Consider the following 19,676-nt stretch of genomic DNA (forward strand, 5'->3'; position numbering starts at 1 on the left):
TCCCTGCCTGGTTACAGCGCTCCTCGGGCCCGTCCAATAACATTCAGGCTCATTTCCGCTTTAGTGCATGGCTTTCCCCCACTGGGTTTACCAATAAGGCTCAATTTAGACTCATTAGTATGTTCACTTACCTTTTTGCTAATCTATGCTCTAGTGGGACCCCGGTGCCGCGCACTCACTGGGTGTCCTTTCTATTTTTGATGAAGAGATACTGTGAGGGATTTAAAAAAGCCCATTATTCCTACTCCACTTGTCTCAGACATTGTTTATTCCTCAGTGACCTCATAAAGATGATACATTAGATGGGTGTTTGGCTGATGTGGGGGATGTAGAGACAATTATTATTGGAGACTGGAACACGGATATGCAACGTAAAGACACGTCCGTCTTCAAGTCCTTCAGTAGGATTTGTAATCTGCACAGCTTCAGCCAGCTAATCACCCAACCCACCCGGGTATGTGAAACAACACAAACTACCATTGATCTCATTCTGACCTCTGACAGGTCCAGGATCTCCAGTAAAGGGGTTATAGCATGCGGTTTAAGTGATCATTATATGATATTCTGTACCCGCAAAAAGCTAAAACAAAGGGCCGGCTGTCACAAAACAGTCATATCTAGAGACCTCAAAAACTACTCTAGCAAGGCCTTTAACCTAGAACTGGAGAGCCTGGACTGGTCAGATGAGCTCAGTGGTACACAAGTTGAAGAAACATGGCTTGGTTTCAAAAACAAATTCTCTGCAATACTCAATGATTTGGCCCCCCTAAGAACAACCAGGGTAAAAAATCGCGCTGAGCCGTGGATGCACTCCGGCATACTGACCGCCATTGAAAACCAGAGACAAAAATGCTCTGAGTTTCATAAAAGTCAGTCAATGCTTTCCAAAAGCACGAGCAGTGAACTCCAGGCCCACGTGACTGAACTAAAAATTGAAAGAAACAGACTAAGAAATGACGTAAGCTCCATGATCAAAACTGCCAAAAAGAATTTCATCAATGTCAAAACTGAGGAAAACAAAAATAAACCCCGTGAACTTTGGAAATTACTCAATAACCTTGGCTGCAGTAAAAAACTCAAAACGAGATTTTCTAACTTAAACATAAAGACAGATAACAGGCTCATCACAGACAAACTGGATGTGGCCAAGTACTTGAACATTTTTTTCACAAACATAGCCACAACTCTTGTAAATAAATTACCCTCCCACTCAGGGCTTTTTGGAGTAGATCACATCATGACCTACTACAAAAACCTAGGGGTACGCAAAGATGATTTCAGTCTAGCAAGGGTAACAACAGCAGAGGTACTCATTAAACTGAGCGCCCTCCAACCTAACAAGGCCACTGGCCACGACAATATCCCCTCCAAATTCCTCAGAGACACAGCAACCGCCATCTCACCAGTCATAGCTCACATAATTAACCTCTCCATAAAACAGGGAAAAGTACCCAAAGACTTCAAAATTGCAAGAGTAACCCCCCTGCACAAAAAGGGCAGCAAATTGGACCCAGGCAACTACCGCCCTGTTTCTATACTTACCTCCATCTCGAAAGTCATGGAAAAAATAGTATATGAACAGGTCGAAAAGTACCTCGCGGAAAAGAAACTAATCTATGAATTTCAATCTGGCTTTAGAACATCCCACTCCACTGACACATGCCTTCTTTATTTGAGCGACCACATCAAACAAGAGGTGGACGAGGGCAAGTACTGCGGCATGGTGATGCTGGACCTACAAAAGGCTTTCGACACTGTCAATCACCCCATTCTGATTGACAAGCTAAAAGCAATTGGTTTTGATAAACTATCGGTGAGCTGGATGCAATCCTACCTGGAGGGGAGAGAACAGATGGTGGAGGTAAACGGTACTCTGTCCCCCCCCCTCCCAGTGAGCTGTGGTGTTCCACAAGGAAGCATATTAGGTCCGTTACTGTTCCTAATTTATGTAAATGACATGTCATCAGCATGTGACTGCAACTTGTTCCTGTTCGCGGACGACTCAGCCCTGCTGGTCTCTGACAGGAACAGGTTGCAGGTTGAAAAAACCCTCAGCTCCGAGCTCGGCAGAATCTGCACCTGGCTCGCCGATAATAAATTATCATTACACCTGGGTAAAACAGAGTCCATTCTCTTCGGTTCGAAACATAATCTCAGCAAATCCGACGACTTCTCAGTTGCAGTGGGTGACATTATTGTCACAAGTAAGAAGGAAATTACATACCTAGGATCTATTCTTGAGGCAAACCTCTCCTGTGACAAAATGGCATCCAATGTAATAAAAAAAGTCAATCAAAGAACTAGATTCCTATACCGGATCTCCTCTCTGGTAAACAAAAACACCCTGAAAACTCTGGCAGGAGCACTCATTCAAGGGTACTATGACTATGCTTGCACGTCATGGTACCATAGCACTTCCAAGGCGCTAAAAATAAAACTTCAAACATCGCAAAATAAACTGGTCAGACTACTGCTTGACCTTTCATCTAGAACCCACCTCACCTCTGCCCACTTTGACAACCTAGGATGGCTTAGAGTAGATGACAGAGTACAGCTACTTGCAATGGGCCTGGTCTACAAGATCCACTACACCTCTATGGTACCCATGTACATGTCAAAATGATTCCCAAAGGTCAAGGAATACCATGATCATAACACCAGAGGGAGCTCCACAAATCATGTGAAACCCAGATTTGGCACAAAAAAGGGGGAATACACGTTTCGCAATTATGCCACATCAAGGTGGAACGCTCTTCCCACAACTGTAAAGGAAAGTAAAACTATACTTACCTTCAAAACCTCTCTTAAAGAGCACCTTCGGGGGAGAGCATTGCAAAACTGGCCCCGGTAATGGTACAAATCTCAACCTGTCGTTCAATGGACAGCTTCCCCCCCCCCCCATCTATGTATATACTCGCATTTTAGACTCTGTTACTAACTGTATATCTGTAGACTTGGTATGTCTTAAATGTCCGGTTAGGATGTATTAGAACGAAATCTAAAATGAAAATTGTAAACAAGCAATCTGTATGTAAAAAATCCACCTGTATGTAAATTGTAAATAAGCCATCTGTATGTCAAATATGTCTTAAATGATATGATGAATTGGAAATGGGGGACCCTGATGTAAACAAGACAAAAGTCTTTCTCTGGTCTGCATCCCCTTAACAATTGTATGTTTTGAGCTGTACTGTACTGTACCCAATATACAAGCTGTTAATAAACTTTTCAATCAATCAATCAATCAAAGACTGAATACACCATAAGTACACCGGATGCTTGAAACATAGCTGAATGGCCTTCAGTGTTTTTATGTTGGATCTATTACCTTTAGAAGTAATGCAGCAATACAGTAATGGCATAATTCCCTTTGGTTTAAGACATTGGAAAGGGCTGTATGGATAGTGAAAACGGACAATTAAAGTGTAAAACAATTATGTGAATGATAATATTACACAAGAGATGTAATGCAAATTAAAATATGATAATAGGCCTATATAGACTGAAAGATCGCAATGAGGTCATGCTCTCACAAATGCTTCTCGGAAATAAATATTAGGAGGTATAACGACATGAAGAGGAGTTTACATGCTACTGCATATTACACATTTTTAACTGACATTATAAAGTAAAATAAATAAGCTATTGGAGGTTATATGTAAGTATGCAAAAAGGGGAAAACGTCATGGAAGTGGACTGAGTTGTCAGCGATGTCACTTGTATATTCTGAACATACCCTTTTATGATATGGCTACAGATTCATACCAACTGCACCACAATTAATTTCAGTATATATATATATGTATGTATGTGCATGGATGGATCTATACATCAATGCATTCATTTAATCTCTTGTTTGATATGTGATATTGCAGGAATGCTTTCTTGTTAATTCAGTACCTGACGCAATGACAATAAAGGATTTATATTATATTCTATTATTGAAATGTCTGTCCACGACACAAAAGGCTATTAAGTTACTACTTTCTGAGGAGTTAAGGGGACTTCCAATGGGACATTATTGGTATCTGTCCCATTCTTCTGCCTGAGTTCTATGATGGGAAATTCAAAGGATTTGACTAGGTTCTGGGACATTCCAAAGAGTATCTTTTCTCTTTGAACAGATCCATTGGGACTGAGTTGCTTCCCTGAGGCCATGAGACAGAATGACCTATGATGGCTTTGATAAATGTGTTTTAGGACCTAATCTAAATGTGTGAAGTGTGCAGTTAAATGAGAAGAAGCTAAGTCATCTGAAAAACTGAAGGAAATTATACTGTTTTTCTTGGAAGTGACAAAGTCGCCAAAAAAGAAAGAAAGAGTATTACATGACCACATCTTTATTGTCCAATCCTATCTCGGTATCATCTTAACAGATTTGCTCTCATGGCAACCACCAATGTCTTACTGCAACATAACATTGTTTAGGCCATTGGTAGGATACAAATGGAGTCACTCCAACTCTTTGTACAAAACAAAAAAAACTTCCTCCTCCACTCTCAATTATAGTAGTCTTCTGAATGCTCTCAGCAAAGACCTTACCTGTAATATTAAATAAAACACAGCCAATGACAAGGAGAATGGGAAAGCAAACAATATGTGCTGGTCTTATTCTCGAGATGATCAGAAAGCATAGACCAGTTCAATTTCCTTTCAAATGCAAACATGTATTCAATTCAAACCTACAGTGGTAGTATGCGTACTCTCATGTGGAAGATAGTCTTAATGCTATGGGGAAAAAGAGAACCATTTTATTTCATTCTTAATGTGACTTAATGTTCATAGAAGAATTCATAGAAGTAGTACATGTACATCAATATGAGGCAAGTGATACATCCTCAATAATAATAATAATATGTTACATTTATAAAGCGCTTTTCCTGGTGCTCAAAGCGCTTACCAGCAAGTAAAACAAAAATAACAACAAAAGTAGAAAGTGCTAAGCTAGGAGGAATAAGGGCAAGGGGTTAGTTGATTAGGAGTTGAAGGCAAGAGTGAAAAGGTGAGTTTTAAGGGATTGTTTGAATGATGTGAGAGTGTTGGCGGATCTGACGTGGCTGGGGAGGGAGTTCCAGAGTGTGGGGGAGGCTGCTGCGAAGGCCGTGTCACCCCAGGTCCGGAGCTTTGTTCTGATGGGCTGCAGTAGGTTAGCTTCAGCAGACCTGAGGCGACGGGTGGGGTTGTGTCGTTGGATGAGGTCACAGAGGTAGGGGGGGGGGGGCAAGGTTGTTGACGGCTTTGAAAGTGAAAAGTAATATTTTAAAGTCAATGCGGTGTATTCATTCCAACTAATAGCTAAAGGGGTCTCATTCAATGATTTTCAGGCATCATCAATGTTCCGTAAATGTTCTCCTTTTTTCTATATGGAACCCTAATTAGATTTTTTGGGGGGTTTTCAATTTGTAAAAGGATAAAAGTGAGTATGCTTTACCCATATCAATAGTGTTTGATAAAATAAACTAATAATATGAAAATAAAATCAAACATAATCATCAAAAGGGTATGCTCTTCTCAGATTCACATCATAAATACTTTAGCTCCATGTCAGTGCCATAGGTAGACTTTAACAAAGATCAGTGGATGTAATTCTGAAAACTGTACTGCGCCTTTAAGGGGACCCGGAAGTGCTTATTAAACCGGAACTACAGACTTCCCAATGTGACCTACCTTGAAAACACTGTTATGATTTAATGCTGTCAGTTTGTAGTATAAAGCCTACGAAATGTTTCTAACAGCCGCAAATTGTGAGTATTTAAATGAATGACGTTGCGTGGATGCGTATGCAGTGCTATCCCAAACGTAGCTGAATGAACCAGTCAGTAACCCTAATGCTAGCTAACGTTAGCTGCTAGCTACCTCTCAATGTTAGTCAACACCAGCTAACGTGATTCTTTTACTTTGCTTCTGCTGACTTGGGTTTAACTGTTGTATTGACGCTTTTAATCTTAAGTGTTTTGAGTTGTATTATTGTGTTATGTAGCGGTTAACTTGAGTTAGTAAGAAGCTAACCATCTGTAAGCTAGTGTACTTGAACGGTAGCTAAATACATTCATACATACTATTGCTCTTTCTTACTTTATTGCTCTGACTGATTTAATAAATATCCTTTGTTCTTTTTCATTTCCCAGTGGCCAAGGCTAAATCAAAGTAAGTGGGAGCCATTTGAATTGTTAAACTAGTAAATGCAGTGTTATATCCTTAGGTTTAGTAAGGACATGCCCTGTACTTGCAGAGATAAGTGGACACATGTTGTTTCCCATCAGGACCGTCTTGGTGCAGATGATGAGCGCTGCAGGGACAGGCTTCTTCTTCAACACAAAGAGGGGCCGTCTCAAGGACAAAATGGTGATGCGCAAACATGATCCATTTGGTAAGATATGCAGATTAACATGCACACTGAACACCTTTTATTAAGCCTTAGTCACAGCCACTCAAAACGGCTGCTTGGGCTTTTAGTATGGCAACATAAGCACCTGTAGCAGGAGGTTAATCAATTCCAGATCATATCAAATAAAGTATTGGGATCCATTTTGTGAGAACCCCTCTAGGGGAGACCCTGCAAGGTTTTCATTTGGCAGACAGTGGTGGATTTGTGGAAGAAAACTGAAACATGCTTTGGAAATGCCTGCAGGCTGTGGGGTTATTTAAAAGCAGTGTTAAACTGTTACATGTTCATTACTTACATGGTGTAGTAAATGTTTGGTGGGGAGACCATTTAAGTGTGTCTTCATAGCTGTCATAAGTCAATACTATAGACCATTTTTGTGTTCAAACTAATCTCCTTACTATTTGCTAGCACACCTGTATAGAAAGGATTTAGAGTCAGGCTACAGACTGTTTTCGTAGGGACCATTATATATGTGTGGCAAGGAGACAATAACCGAGGAAGCCAATGATGTCTGTCTTTTGACGAAAATGCACACTCACATGTGAAAACGATGTTTGCAAACCGAGCCCCTGCACGGGTTCTGGGGGATCCGCCCCCAGAAGACTGTTCCTTTCTTTTGACATAATAAATAAAGCAAAACGAAACATTTACCTCAGACAAACAGGCCAAATAACAAGCGTGTGTTTGGGTCATTTTTGAGTCGGTAGAGTAAGGAGGAATTATTTTTATTTTTGAAGTGCCTGCGCCCTGCTGCTGCTGCACAGCGGGAGCAATGTTCTGCACACCTTGACACTAAACCAGTACTCTTGTTTATTACATCTCTTTGTGTACGCTATTTTCAGAACCTTTATAAGTTATACTTTTAAAAAGTGGTGTGGACAAAAATGGTCCCCAGCGTCCCCATCGCAGATGCAGTTCAAATATCATGATGAACTGTAACGTATTGTAAACAATAACCTGATATATATGGGGTTAATTATTAGAATCGATTAAATTGTTGATTTACAAAAAGGGACCAGACAGTTTGCTTTCTAAATCTAATTGTATTGTGCACTAAAACAAACCCATCCACATCCATTCTTATGATGTAGTCTTTGTATTGTTTTATCTCATCTCATTGTGTAACTTCAATGATTCTCGCCTTGAAATTCTTCAAAGTGTGTACATTTTAAATGCATATGTCAAGGTCTTGAGATTTCTGAATAGACATGGGTCATTAAAAGTGTTAGAATTTAGATATATTTCAGAATAGATTTGTACCTACAAAGCTTTTAATAGTCTGGCACCATCGTACCTAAAATATATTTGAATCCACTATTGCCCCTCTAGAACATCACGCTGCCAGGGTGCAGGTCTGTTAGTCGGGCCCAGAGTCCTCAAACCAGATCAGGAGTCAGAGCGTTCAGCCACCAAGCCCTTTCTCTGGAACCAACTTCCTCAGAGAGACAGACAGTGGCCGTTTCTCAATGTCGAGGAAGGCTGCTCCAGAGCCACTATTTCAAGCATACTACGTCATCGAGTCCCGCCGAAGGACTGTTCCAATGTCAAGCATCCTTGGAATTCTACCGAGGCCGGCGTACTTCGTAGCGATACATTTCGAGGCTGCACATGTGTAGACTCTGCGGTCTTAAAATCCCCACAATGCTTTGCGCACGGACCAATTTCCAAATCTTTGGTGGAAATTGCGCTCCATTTAAGGCGGGGCCTCGCATATGACGCACACTCGTTAGCCTGTTCCACTCTTTGTTTTCCGAGGCTAGGAAGGATTCTTGCCTCGCTTCTGAAGCAAGTGACTCGGAAGACGTGCTACCAAGCAAACGTCCTCAAAATTGAGAAACACCCAGTGTCCACACTTTTAAGAGTGCATTGAAGACCTTCCTAATTAACAAAGCCTTTAGTTAGAGCTGGCATTTTATGGTACTTTATTTGACTGTTTTATGTATTTTTATGATATTTTGTTCCATCTCATTTGTATTGGACACACTATCTTGTCTTTTAATTGTGCTGTAATTGTCTTGTTTTTAATCTGTTAAGCCCACTGAGATAATCATGTTTTGTGATATTGGGCTATAGAAATAAACGTTGATTTGATTTGGCAGGAATACAGACGGATGTTTTTTGAATATTTTCTTACTTTACGGTAGTTTTTCCACACATTGAAGCGTCTCTCTTTTTAATAGTTTTAAGCTTCTCTAAATCCTGGTAGTTCTGCATTTTTTATTTTTTTTAATGGCGTTAGAACTCTAACCTTATATGTTTTTCTTTATGTCTTCGCAGTGAACAAGCACGTGCTATTCTTCGAGAAGAGGAAGATCAAATCGATTTAATAAGCAGCCAAAATAAATGGACAACATGATCCTGCTCGATTTAAACTGACTTTTTTTTATTGACATGGATTACACAACATTTTTCCTCAGTCCACATTTCTGTTCTGCTGGATCTCGTGTGAACAGAGGGTCTCCTATGGGATCTGTCAAAAGGCCTCCACCCCCCCACTTCACCAGTGACGCAAGCCTGGCTGAACATCTTCAAGAAGGAACTACAACTCGTGTGTAAAAGTGATGCCATTAACCTGGGCTATGCAGTATCATTGATAACAGTTCAATAAGGTTTTTAGGACCTTTACACGTAAGCCAAGTACCTGAATCCAGCTGTTTGTGAAATATGAACTATTTGGACAAATTAAATACATTTAATCGACTTTGTGTATTACAAGCTATGTGTTAAGATGTTAATCAATTATTAAACGGTTTAAAACTATTGAGTTTCTCTTTTGTAAGTAGACTAACCAACATCACACATGCACTTTTGAAAGTAAAATGAATCGGCTTTATATAAAAAAAAAAAATTCCAAACAGGTCCATTTCAGACTTGTTACATTATCACTGGTGTTTACTGGCTGCTCTCAGAACAGTTCAGCTGGCAGGTGCTTTTTCAAGGGGTACGATGTCTGCGTGCCAACAGTCTGCACGCTCACTCCTGCCACCTGATTGGCTCTGCACGCCATCTCCTCCAGAGGCATTGTGGGATAATGGGCCATGTAAAATGCCAGCGCTCCAATAAAGCTGTCTCCAGCACCCTGTGAAGAAACAATATTACGAGTTTGCTTTATTAAATTCCACCTGCGGTTCAAACCGTCCCACTGTGTAACTCTACAGCTGCGCTCCTCAGCAGAATCATAACATCTTGAGTAGGCTGCAATGAGTGAGGAACAATAACAAACAGACGACCTGTGTGATAGTATGATCCATCTTTACTGTCGTACCACCCCAGACTGTATTGGAATGCTATGTAAATCAAACATGGGAAGTTAAGCATACATTCCAAACACATTCAACAGTAGGGGGTGCTGTAACATTTGTTGCTTCCTAAAGTCTTTTAAATGACTTACTGAACTGTTATGTAGTGTGAGAGTGTCTCAGTCAGCTCTTCAGAGAAACATCTCTATTACGTCCATTACTCATTCTTATAATGCCAGCAGAATGATAAATAAGTGGTCAAAAGCACATAAAAGACAATTGCTATATGGCATACTTAAAAAAAACAGAGTATTTTTTACCTGAATGACAAGAAAAGACCAGAAATATCAAGTGCATCATTTTGTGCTCAAATATTTAGAAATAAAGGAATTCTACAAAAAAAAGCCAAAATTGTTGCAAACAATTATATTTAAATTAATCAATTACATATATATATTAACAAATAAAACATTATGAAATACATTTTTACATATCAAAAACTGCACCAACCTAAACAAAATTCAAAATTCCTGCTTTTTTCAGCTGAACAGCACATGGCTGATTTAATCACTAAATGCTAACAGCTATCTGTTCAAATGCATAAACCATCAATTTTCACTCATCTATTGATAGAGATGGAATGTGCCGTCTACGCCCTGCAGGGAGGGGGGGTACTGATGGGAAAAGGCACCATGGTATGTGGCGACACGCTCATGTTTAACCACAAACTCCCCCCCTCAATGCTGGTTCTCACAAGCCCGCTCCATTACTCATCACTGCGGCTCTCAAAAGAGTTCATTGCACTCATCTATGAGCACCTCTGTTACACCCCCCCCCCCCTCACCCTCCGACCTCAAAGTAACCCTTGGGATGATTCAGTGACATGGGGCAAAAAAAGCCTAACACTGACCCCGACCTGGCTGGAAAAAAGACCCTGGGCCAAATAGGGTTCACAGTAGCTGGGCTTTTTCCCCAGCACCTAAACTGGTATTGGTACTGGTATGAAATTTCTTCGACTACATAGATACAAGCCATGTGAAAAAGAAAAAAAAAGAGGTCTGATTTGACATTTCAAAGGTCACTATTGCACCCCTCCCCCGCTGAACGCCCCTGGTGTGACTCCTGGGGAGATGCTGGAAAGAGTGAGATCAGAGCTGAAACATTTCACAGGCCTGGTGGTTTTCCATTTCTAAAGCCATGGTGTGTTTATGTCTCCTGTCTGGTAGCTGGGCTGGGCCAAATACAGGCCAGCGTTTAGAAACGAGGCTTTGGTGGAGCACTGGTTCGGCTCTTGAACGTCTCCCAGTTCACACGTTGTGGTTGAAACGGTAATAGCACTCTTGATGATTGGGAACCAATGACCAACGGAGAGCGGTCGAGCTATGGGGTTAATTTGATGCTGATAATCATTGTTTTTGCACGTGCCTCGTCCAATTTTCCTTTTTAACCAACTAATCCACCACCAAATCCCTGTCGGTACAACCACCTCTGTCTAGTCGCACTTCAAAAGGGTGGGGTCAGACAGGTTAAGAAAGCTAAATCTAGTAATAGGGCGTGTTGCTATAGTCAATATTTGTATACAGTTAACATTTAACAACTCTTATCTTAAAAAAATCTAAACATAACATTTTGGGTCAGAATTGCATTTCTATGGTTGACAGTATTTACATTAACACAATTTCTGATTTCTTATACAAGTAATTTCTTCTGGAGGAGATTACTAACATCAGTGCCTGTGTTGGGCCGCAACTTGTCCCTATGGTTGAACTGTTATTGAATACTTCATTTTGAAATGTAAATACCAGTCAGTATTGCAATTTCAAGTTGTGATATTTCAAAAAGCTTTTTAACCCTTTAGTATGTTTTTGTATTGTTCATAAAATCAGATTTTTCAGGAAAATACGTTTTTTCTTATTTTAAGCTCAAATTGGAATTGATCAGTCTTTAACAAATAATCAAGGCATTAAACACTTTAATTTATTAACCTAAAAAATATATATTATTGTGCAAAATGAAATTACCTAATGGACATTTTAAAGAAAGGTATTTGAATAGCATGTATTCAATTTGATAACATATTTCATCATCTTATTACACAAAACAAACACAATTGTAAATATTATGGCCTATTTTTGCTTCCATTATGATTTCTGTCCATCTAAATATGACTTATTTTCAAGTATGGACATTTGCACAGGAATTATGTATACATTATTCCTAATAAAATAAATTGTGGGTGGATTATTAAAAAAGCTGTAAGTGTAAAATGTAGTTTTGGCTGCTCAGTTATTTCAAATGACAGTCAAGGGCTTAAATTAAAATACAATGGAGCTACTTGTTTCTTTTGGAGTGAGCGGTGAGGGACTAATGGCGCATTTCCACTGCAGCGGGGTAGCCCCGTTTAAGCGTCCCTAAGCGTCCTCGCTCAGGCCTCGGGCTGCCTCGCTGGCCGTCCGAGGCCGTGGCGCATTTCCATTACAGTTTAGGACCTGGGGTAGCAACGCAGTGTAGGCGGGGCGATCGGCTTTGTTTTTGTTCACATTTCGAGTTGTTCCGTCGAGCTCCCGCTGGATTTGATCATCCCCAATGCGATGTAGGAACGTCGTCACCTCCTCGGTCGACCACGGTGTGCTTTTCTTATTAGACGTAGCCATTTTTGTAGCTCATCCGTTTACAAAATGCTGTTTATAAAAATGCTGCAAGCTTGCTTCTAAATATATATGCGACGCTAGGGATGAACTCGCGCGCAATCTTGTGACGATTCTCTCTGACCAATCAGCAGGCGAGAGTGTTGACGTCACTAGTTCAGCCCTGGCCCTGGTCTGATAGAACCACGATTTTATGGGGCCGGAAAAAGAGGGAGAAAGTACCCGCTAGCCGGTACTAGGCTATATGGAAAGGCCACCAAAAACTGGCCTGGCCGCTTGAGGACGGTTAAGGACGCTTAAACGGGGCTACCCGCTGCAGTGGAAATGCGCCATAACATGCCATGATTGAGGGCCAACGTAACACTGACATGTTATCTTCTATCTTGACGTGGTGAACTTGTTAGCAAAGTTTCCTTCTTGATTTTGCAAGAAAAAAATACTTCCTTATGTCTTTCAATGTCATTTCTTAGTGGGCCAATCCTGGTCTGAATAAGTACTGACGAAACAAGACCTTTACTGATCCAATGTACACTTTAGGTCACTTTACTGTACGGGCCACCCTCCAACCTCACTGTCTTACTAACGTCTCCTTCACAGAGACTGGCATGTGACGCTACTGGATCTAGTGCATGAAGCTTAACGGGGATGACAAGCACTGCCCCCTTCAGCACCGCCACCGCTGCCCTCGACACAGTTTGGTGAAGGTTAGATCTGGATGCCTGTCAATCAAGTGACACAAGCGTTTGCCGAGGATGAGCTGTGATGCTCTTTCTGGTCAACGCCGCCGTCCGCCGCGTCTTGGCCTCCGTACCGTTCCTCCGCCTCTCGTCATCCGGTACTCAGATGGAAGTTAGAAATTAGGATGGCAGATGTGTCTGCAAGAAGCTTGCCAAATTACTGAAGTTTGATTTAGGAAGTTGTCTACATTACATTACATGTTACTTGTTAAACGTTTTTATCCAAAGCGACTTACATACTCAATACTGTGGCCAATCCCCACAGGAGCAATTTGGGGTGAAGTGTCCCAGGGACACAACGACATGCTGACTGCAGTGGGGTTTGAACCTATGCTCCCCTGATCCGAACACCAATGCACTAGTCCACTGCGCCACGCGCATGCCATTGGAGGCAGTGTTGAAGTGTGACACTTCAATAAAACAGTCATCAGAGAGCCAGGAGCCTGCACAATTCAATTGATCAGAGTCTTCTTTGGACGATTTTACATGGTAACAAACTGTAACCATTGACCTTGGACGTATTGTACTGACAAACACAAGGGAGTATCCTTTTGAAATGCCTCTGACAGCCCCTTTCAATGTGAGTTCAGAAAAAGATTGAAGATAAACGGAATACTTCGCAAAAGCTGTAATAACCTCACTGGCTGTACAGACGAACAAAGGCACGCATACAGAAACTCAAAAGTCCATCAACACAAAATCCAAGGACAAAGACAATCGTAGCGCCCATACGCTCTGATTGACAAGTGAGCTTTGTAAAGTGTATTGCAGACACACCACATCTGAGCACCAAAGACAGACAAAAACAAATAAACGGAACTCATAGAAAATCCCAGAAAGGACTGCGCACAGCTTGTCTTTCATGATATGAGTCAGATGCGACTACTGAACCCTTGGAAGCCTCCAGAACCTGTGACTGTGTTTCTCACCCAGAAGCCTCCTGCGATCTTGACTCCCATGTGCCATTAACTCCTGAAGCCTGCAGCCATTGTCAATGTAAGGCACCCAGGGGAGAGCAAAGACCAACTGAGGGGCAGCGATGACTCACAGCAGCTTCCACGTCCGGAAGCAAGGGAACAGCCAGGGACGAGGGAAGAAGATTCAGAGATCAAAAACACGTTTCATTGGGCCAATTAAGGCTCTCTTATCTTTAATCCATCAGCAGTGCTTTGTCTTTGCCCTCTTTCACTGTGGTCGACATGACAGCACACTAACCCTAACCGAATATCTGGGTTGCTAAACAGCAGCTGCTGTAGCATATGCTTAACATTTTAAAATGGTGATGTGGCACTATTTCCCATGGTGCCCTACTGCTTGCAGGGTTGAGGAACGCGATGCTCAGAAGGCATCGGTTACCTTTAGCTTCCAGGAAGAAAAATCGTGCACATCTCCAGTCATAGGAGAGGACTTGAATTCATTTGATCCATCAGCAGTGCTTTGCCCTCTTTCACCGTGATCAACATGACTGCAGTAGCAGAGAACTGGCCAAACATCTGGGTTGCTTAACAGCAGCTGCTCTAGCATATGCAGACAATTTCAAATGGTGATGTGGCTCTTTTCTAGTGGTGTCAAGCTGACCTACGGCTTGCAGGGTTGGGGAACGCGATGCTCAGGAGGTATTCCCTTACCTTTGTCTTCCAGGAAGAAATTCAGGCAATTAGTCCAAGCACGTCTCCAGTCATAGGAGAAGACTGGGAATAATTTGAGTGTCCAGACCCACCGTGCAGCTGTAATGTCTGGTTTAGGCTTTGGCCCTACACAGTGGACCTCCCGGAGCAGTGGAAACCAAGGCCACCCAAGTCCTGCTGGGGCTAAAGGCACTGGCTCTGTGTGTGTGTGTGTGTGTGTGTGTGTGTGTGTGTGTGTGTGTGTGTGTGTGTGTGGTGTGTGTGTGTGTGTGTGTGTGTGTGTGTGTGGTGTGTGTGTGTGTGTGTGTGTGTGTGTGTGTGTGTGTGTGTGTGTGTGTGTGTGTGTGTGTGTGTGTGTGTGTGTGTGTGTGTGTGTGTGTGTGTGTGTGTGTGTGTGTTACAGTCTCTTCTTACTGTCCACACATCAACTGCCGAGGCTTTGATCTCAGCGAGGGAAGCCTGTACTCAATTTAACACTAAAGGGAGGCAAATGGATGAAAGGGGGGGAGACCTACAGTCGATGAGTTGATTCACTTTGTTATTCATCCAGATTCACGACCCTGACTCAGCACGTAATTGCTCGTGCCGTGTTAAAATGTGTTATTCCGACAGCTGCAGGAGGAGCAGATGATGAAATCGCAACAGTCATTAACCAAGCTATATCAATCAAAGAGAAGTACTCCATCTGGGACGGAAACAAGGGGATGAAACGCATCTTAATAGATGGCAGAAAAGGTGTTATCAGTAGTGGGTCATGCCATCCGCAGCCGAACAGTAGCCTAGCTTAAAACTGTGAGAAACTGCAAGTGACTCACTGCTGATATCGAAGAATTTGCAGCCTAGAAAGTGTCTGATACTAGTAAAACCAGAGAGCAAGAACAATCCTAGTGATGACAAGTCTGGAGCCCATCCCTCATAAACATTTCTGTCAACTGCTACTGCTAGAGAAAACACAAACAAAGCAGAAATAACAGAAGAGGCAAATCATAACTGAAGAGGCCTGTGTTACCAGAAACAACCTTGAAGACGTGAATAATGATCTTGATAACAACCTGTAGTTTTTTTCTCTCTCTCCGGTAGAAAAAAAAAGGTTTACTGGAAGAGGGATTATGATGTCCAAAAGAGTTAAACACTCCAGAATTTATGGGCCCATCAAAGAACAGAAGAGGTGGGGTGAGAGTGTGTGTGTGTGTGTTTGCGGGGGGACATGCAACAGGCCCCGACCACAGCTTTCTGCTGACTGATGCAAGCCCAAGAGGTGAGTCATGGGAGAGGAAGGGGGGGAGGATAGGGGTGGTGGGGTAAGTTCTCCTGGGGGCTACTGGGAAGGGGGGATTGGAGAGGGTGAATAAGGGCAGTTATGTGTGCCTGCTTGGAGATGAGGGGGCATGGAGGAGGTCGCACATCGTTCAAGAGAGCAGGCCCTTTGTTCTTCAAATGCCAACGTGACCTGGGATAAGGAGGATAAGCTGCACTGCTTTTAGATTATGTCTGAAAAATACACAATATATTCATGTGTGCGTCTCGCTGTTACACACACTTAACCAGTGGCAGAAATGGGTGGTGGCAGACAGGAATAAATACCCCAAGAAATATTGTATATATGTTTCTAAAAATCGAGATTGAGGTGAAAAAATTGCCATTAAAATAGAAAAATAAAGAATAATAACAAAAATTAAATATATATGCCAAATTAAGGCCAATATGCTGGGCTTCATACATTTGTAATCAAGAGATTGAGGTATAGAAATTGCCATTGAATATCACATAAAGGAAAAATATGTATATGCCTGTATATATACACTAATTTAGGTCTAAATGCTTCAAATAATGGTTTACATATCTCAATAGGCCTTTAAAAAACAATATTTATTAAAAAGCCCAATATGCTAGGCTTAAAATAAAAACTTTAAAAAGATATATACATAACAATTTAGGCAAATATGCTAAGGTTAATATCATTCTGTACTCTAATTCCTGTTTTTTCTATGCCTCCAAAAGTTTTGTAAATACCCAATTGTTTAGACAGTGGGCAAAAAAGTGGCCCCCCCTTAATGTTTTTCTTTTATTCATTAAACTTTAAATCAGTCCTATTTGTACTGCCTTTCTTCTTTTCATTTCCCTGACTTACGCAATAACTGACGTGGGTTTCTGGTAAAACTTAAACTGCATGCTTGTTATTGTTTTATACAATGATGCATAATGAGCATCGTTTGGAAATTAAAGCACAATAAAAGTCCCTTGGGGAACTATTCAGTAAAAGAATCCATTACACCAGCAATTAAAAGGCTGCAATCAAACAAAGAGGTGATTAACACCTCTGAGCGATGACGTGTTTAGTTGGTAGAACACAGACCCGCAAAACCCTCAGAGACAGGAAGTGCAAACATCCAGCCGATGCTCCTCTGACGAAAACAAGCCACAGAGGCCGTAGTGAAATGAGTCAAGCGACGCACGCCTCTTTAAAGATTACAATCCCGCTTTTAGGAGGGGAAACAGCCCGTGGTCACCACATCCCCGATGATCTGACACCGTTCCACTCGAGCAGCACTCAGATCGGTAGCTCCACTAGAGCTCAGATACCGGGAGAACATTTGACTGTGATGACTGGGTAGATGAAAGATCTGAGTGATAGTGTGTTGCTTTGGAAGTAAGGTGGAATTTTCTGTCAAAAATAATATGTTCCTCTGTTATTGCTAAAATACCAATTTTAAAGATGTTCCTTCCATTGTTAAGTGGACTGGCTTACATCATTTTCTATTTAAAACAGGTTTCCTTTTACTTATATCAGAAGTGTTATCACATTCTTCTCTGTCATAAACTCAGCCTACACAAATTCTATATACACACAGAACATTTTTAAACAGTTTTAACAATTATTATCACTTGAAGGATATTATTTTATTATTCATCATTGATAATCATGATAAGTATAGTGATTCATTATAAAGACCTGAGATCAATATGAAGCAATAACTTACGCTCATTTAAGAGTTACATTTATAGTTTAAAATGTAATTATATAAATGGTCTTTTCCGGACATTTAAATGAAATTATTTATTTAAAATAACAAAAATAGACCTCCAGCTGTTCCCGTTAAAAAGACAACCCTCTCATGTTTAAGCACTATTTGAATGTATGTATATATATATATTAACTGAGAAGGTGTTCTCTGTCAGAAAAGGTGACACAGATGGGCCACGGGAATATCAAAATAAAGGCCCACCTGGAAGGTGTTTGTTATACCCCTAACCCTAGTGTGGCTAAAATGCCAACATTCTAATGTCCTCTGGTTCAAACCTTTAAAACGGAACAAGAAGAACAAACCATGTCCGGTTTCACATTTTTGAGACTCAAATTATAAAATGAATAATTGAAAAATAGTTACCAAATGAAATAGCCTACGTATGTGTGTATATATATGTGTGTGTGTGTGTGTGTGTGTGTGTGTGTGTGTGTGTGTGTGTGTGTGTGTGTGTGTGTGTGTGTGTGTGTGTGTGTGTGTGTGTGTGTGTGTGTGTGTGTATATATGTAACTGGGGTAATTTACTAAGAGAAAAAAATCCCAATAAATAAAGCTATGGATCAATTTGACAGTTAGCATTATTAATTGTAGTATTTCAATTTTCTATAGTTATTACTATAATATTGTTTTTGGGAATTTTTAAGGCCATAACTATTATGTCGTAAGAAATTCACTGACTTAATACACGAGTCATGCTTACCGTGGTGTCCACTGATTTGACTGAGGTAGTTTGAACATGTATTGAGGCTGACCCCTGTGCCACCACACAGCCTTGGGGTCCCAACGTGATGATGACGGAGCCACAGCCTCGCTTCAGCAGCTCCTGCCCGGCCCGATGGGCTTCCTCCACGTTAGAGACCGGGGATCCAGTCAGCAGCTCAGCCTGCAAGACGAGCAGAGTCAAGAAACTGCAAACATCCCGTTCACCAATGGGACCATTTCTTAGTCATTTTAACGAAGACCTTTTATTGGTCAGGGAGCTAAGTTAATTAAAGATAGAGCTAAACCAGCACTAGTGTGGGATACTTGGAGGATGCATTATGGAAATTCCCCAATTCCCAAGGACTGTGAGTAACAAACAGGAAGTCAAAGCAATTCCTATTTTTCCTGTAAAAAAATACACAAATGTTTTATTTGCCTCTTTAAAAACCCAGTGAAGTCCATCACAACCATTCACTATGTCCAATGCTTCCTAATTAGTAGTCTATAGGAAGTATTTAGCGGATTTGTTTTAGTTTTTGTATTAACATTTGTGAGATGACTCAGCTCTTAATCACACACTGTGGTGGTCATTAAATACATCCAGTCTGTTCAGGGTTTGCCGGATCGGCCAGCAGTCTGCGGGCCAAACACATTTTCAAAGAGTAGATTCTCCGACTGCGCTGGTTCATCTGGCTCCAAAATGACTAAACAGTGACAGTGCAGGACTTCACAGCTGATGCTTAGAACTTTAAAGAAGCATTGAGAACGAGAAGATGAGCCACATTATCATTTTCTATGTGATTAAAGGCGATTGCACTGCAGGTTCATTTGCAAGCATAACTGAAAGAAAGTGACGTACAATTACACAAATTATCGTCAAATTAAATCCTGTCATAAAAGCTAGACTTTCTAGTCTTTCTTTCTTTAAAATATTTGAACTGTTTATGCCAATTTTTTGTATTAGACTGCAGGCTTAACACATGTTGATTTACGGTATTTATTAAATGCTTTTCAAAACATGCTGTCCTTTCATAATAATATTAACACCAAATCCGACGCTTATTTCTCAAAATAAATACACCTCACATGTTAGTTTCAGTGTTTATTGCTGTATAACATTTCTTTTTTCTTTATTTCCCCTGTTGAGAAGCATTGCTTCTTAATCGCTTATTACTTACGACCCCTGCTATTCATTTGAAATTGTTAGAAAAAAATAAATGAATTGCATATTCCTTCCTTCTGACTTCCCTCAAAATGCTACAATGTCTACAAAGTGTCGGTTAGAATAGTGCACATTTAGGTTTAATGT

The 19,676-nt window shown here is 41.0% G+C and overlaps 2 protein-coding genes across 2 annotated transcripts in view; one reads left to right on the plus strand and one right to left on the minus strand.

Annotated features, from left to right (window-relative positions):
* Positions 1 to 5,606: 5,606 nt before the first annotated feature.
* Positions 5,607 to 9,148, plus strand: mrpl33 (mitochondrial ribosomal protein L33). Its single transcript, XM_034206017.1, has 4 exons — positions 5,607 to 5,744; positions 6,129 to 6,147; positions 6,264 to 6,370; positions 8,666 to 9,148. Exons 1-4 carry the CDS (start codon positions 5,723 to 5,725, stop codon positions 8,713 to 8,715), a joined length of 198 nt encoding a protein of 65 aa, XP_034061908.1. The 5' UTR covers positions 5,607 to 5,722; the 3' UTR covers positions 8,716 to 9,148.
* The window catches only part of rbks (ribokinase), a 43,532-nt gene continuing 32,606 nt past the window's right edge, over positions 8,751 to 19,676 (minus strand). The window contains exons 8-9 of the mRNA XM_034206016.1: positions 18,366 to 18,548; positions 8,751 to 9,467 (exon numbers count right to left, since the gene is read on the minus strand). Coding sequence (XP_034061907.1) covers positions 9,294 to 9,467; positions 18,366 to 18,548 — 357 coding nt within the window. The 3' untranslated portion in view covers positions 8,751 to 9,293. The remainder of the gene's footprint in view (positions 9,468 to 18,365; positions 18,549 to 19,676) is intronic.

Source organism: Gymnodraco acuticeps, unplaced genomic scaffold (assembly GCF_902827175.1).
Source record: "Gymnodraco acuticeps unplaced genomic scaffold, fGymAcu1.1, whole genome shotgun sequence".
Classification (NCBI taxonomy): Eukaryota; Metazoa; Chordata; class Actinopteri; order Perciformes; family Bathydraconidae; genus Gymnodraco; species Gymnodraco acuticeps.

Coding starts and splice junctions, on each gene's coding strand:
- mrpl33 (XM_034206017.1), top strand. CDS start 5,723: ATGTTTCTAACAGCCGCAAATT. Junction 6,371..8,665: donor GCGCAAACATGATCCATTTG/GTAAGATATGCA, acceptor ATGTCTTCGCAG/TGAACAAGCACGTGCTATTC.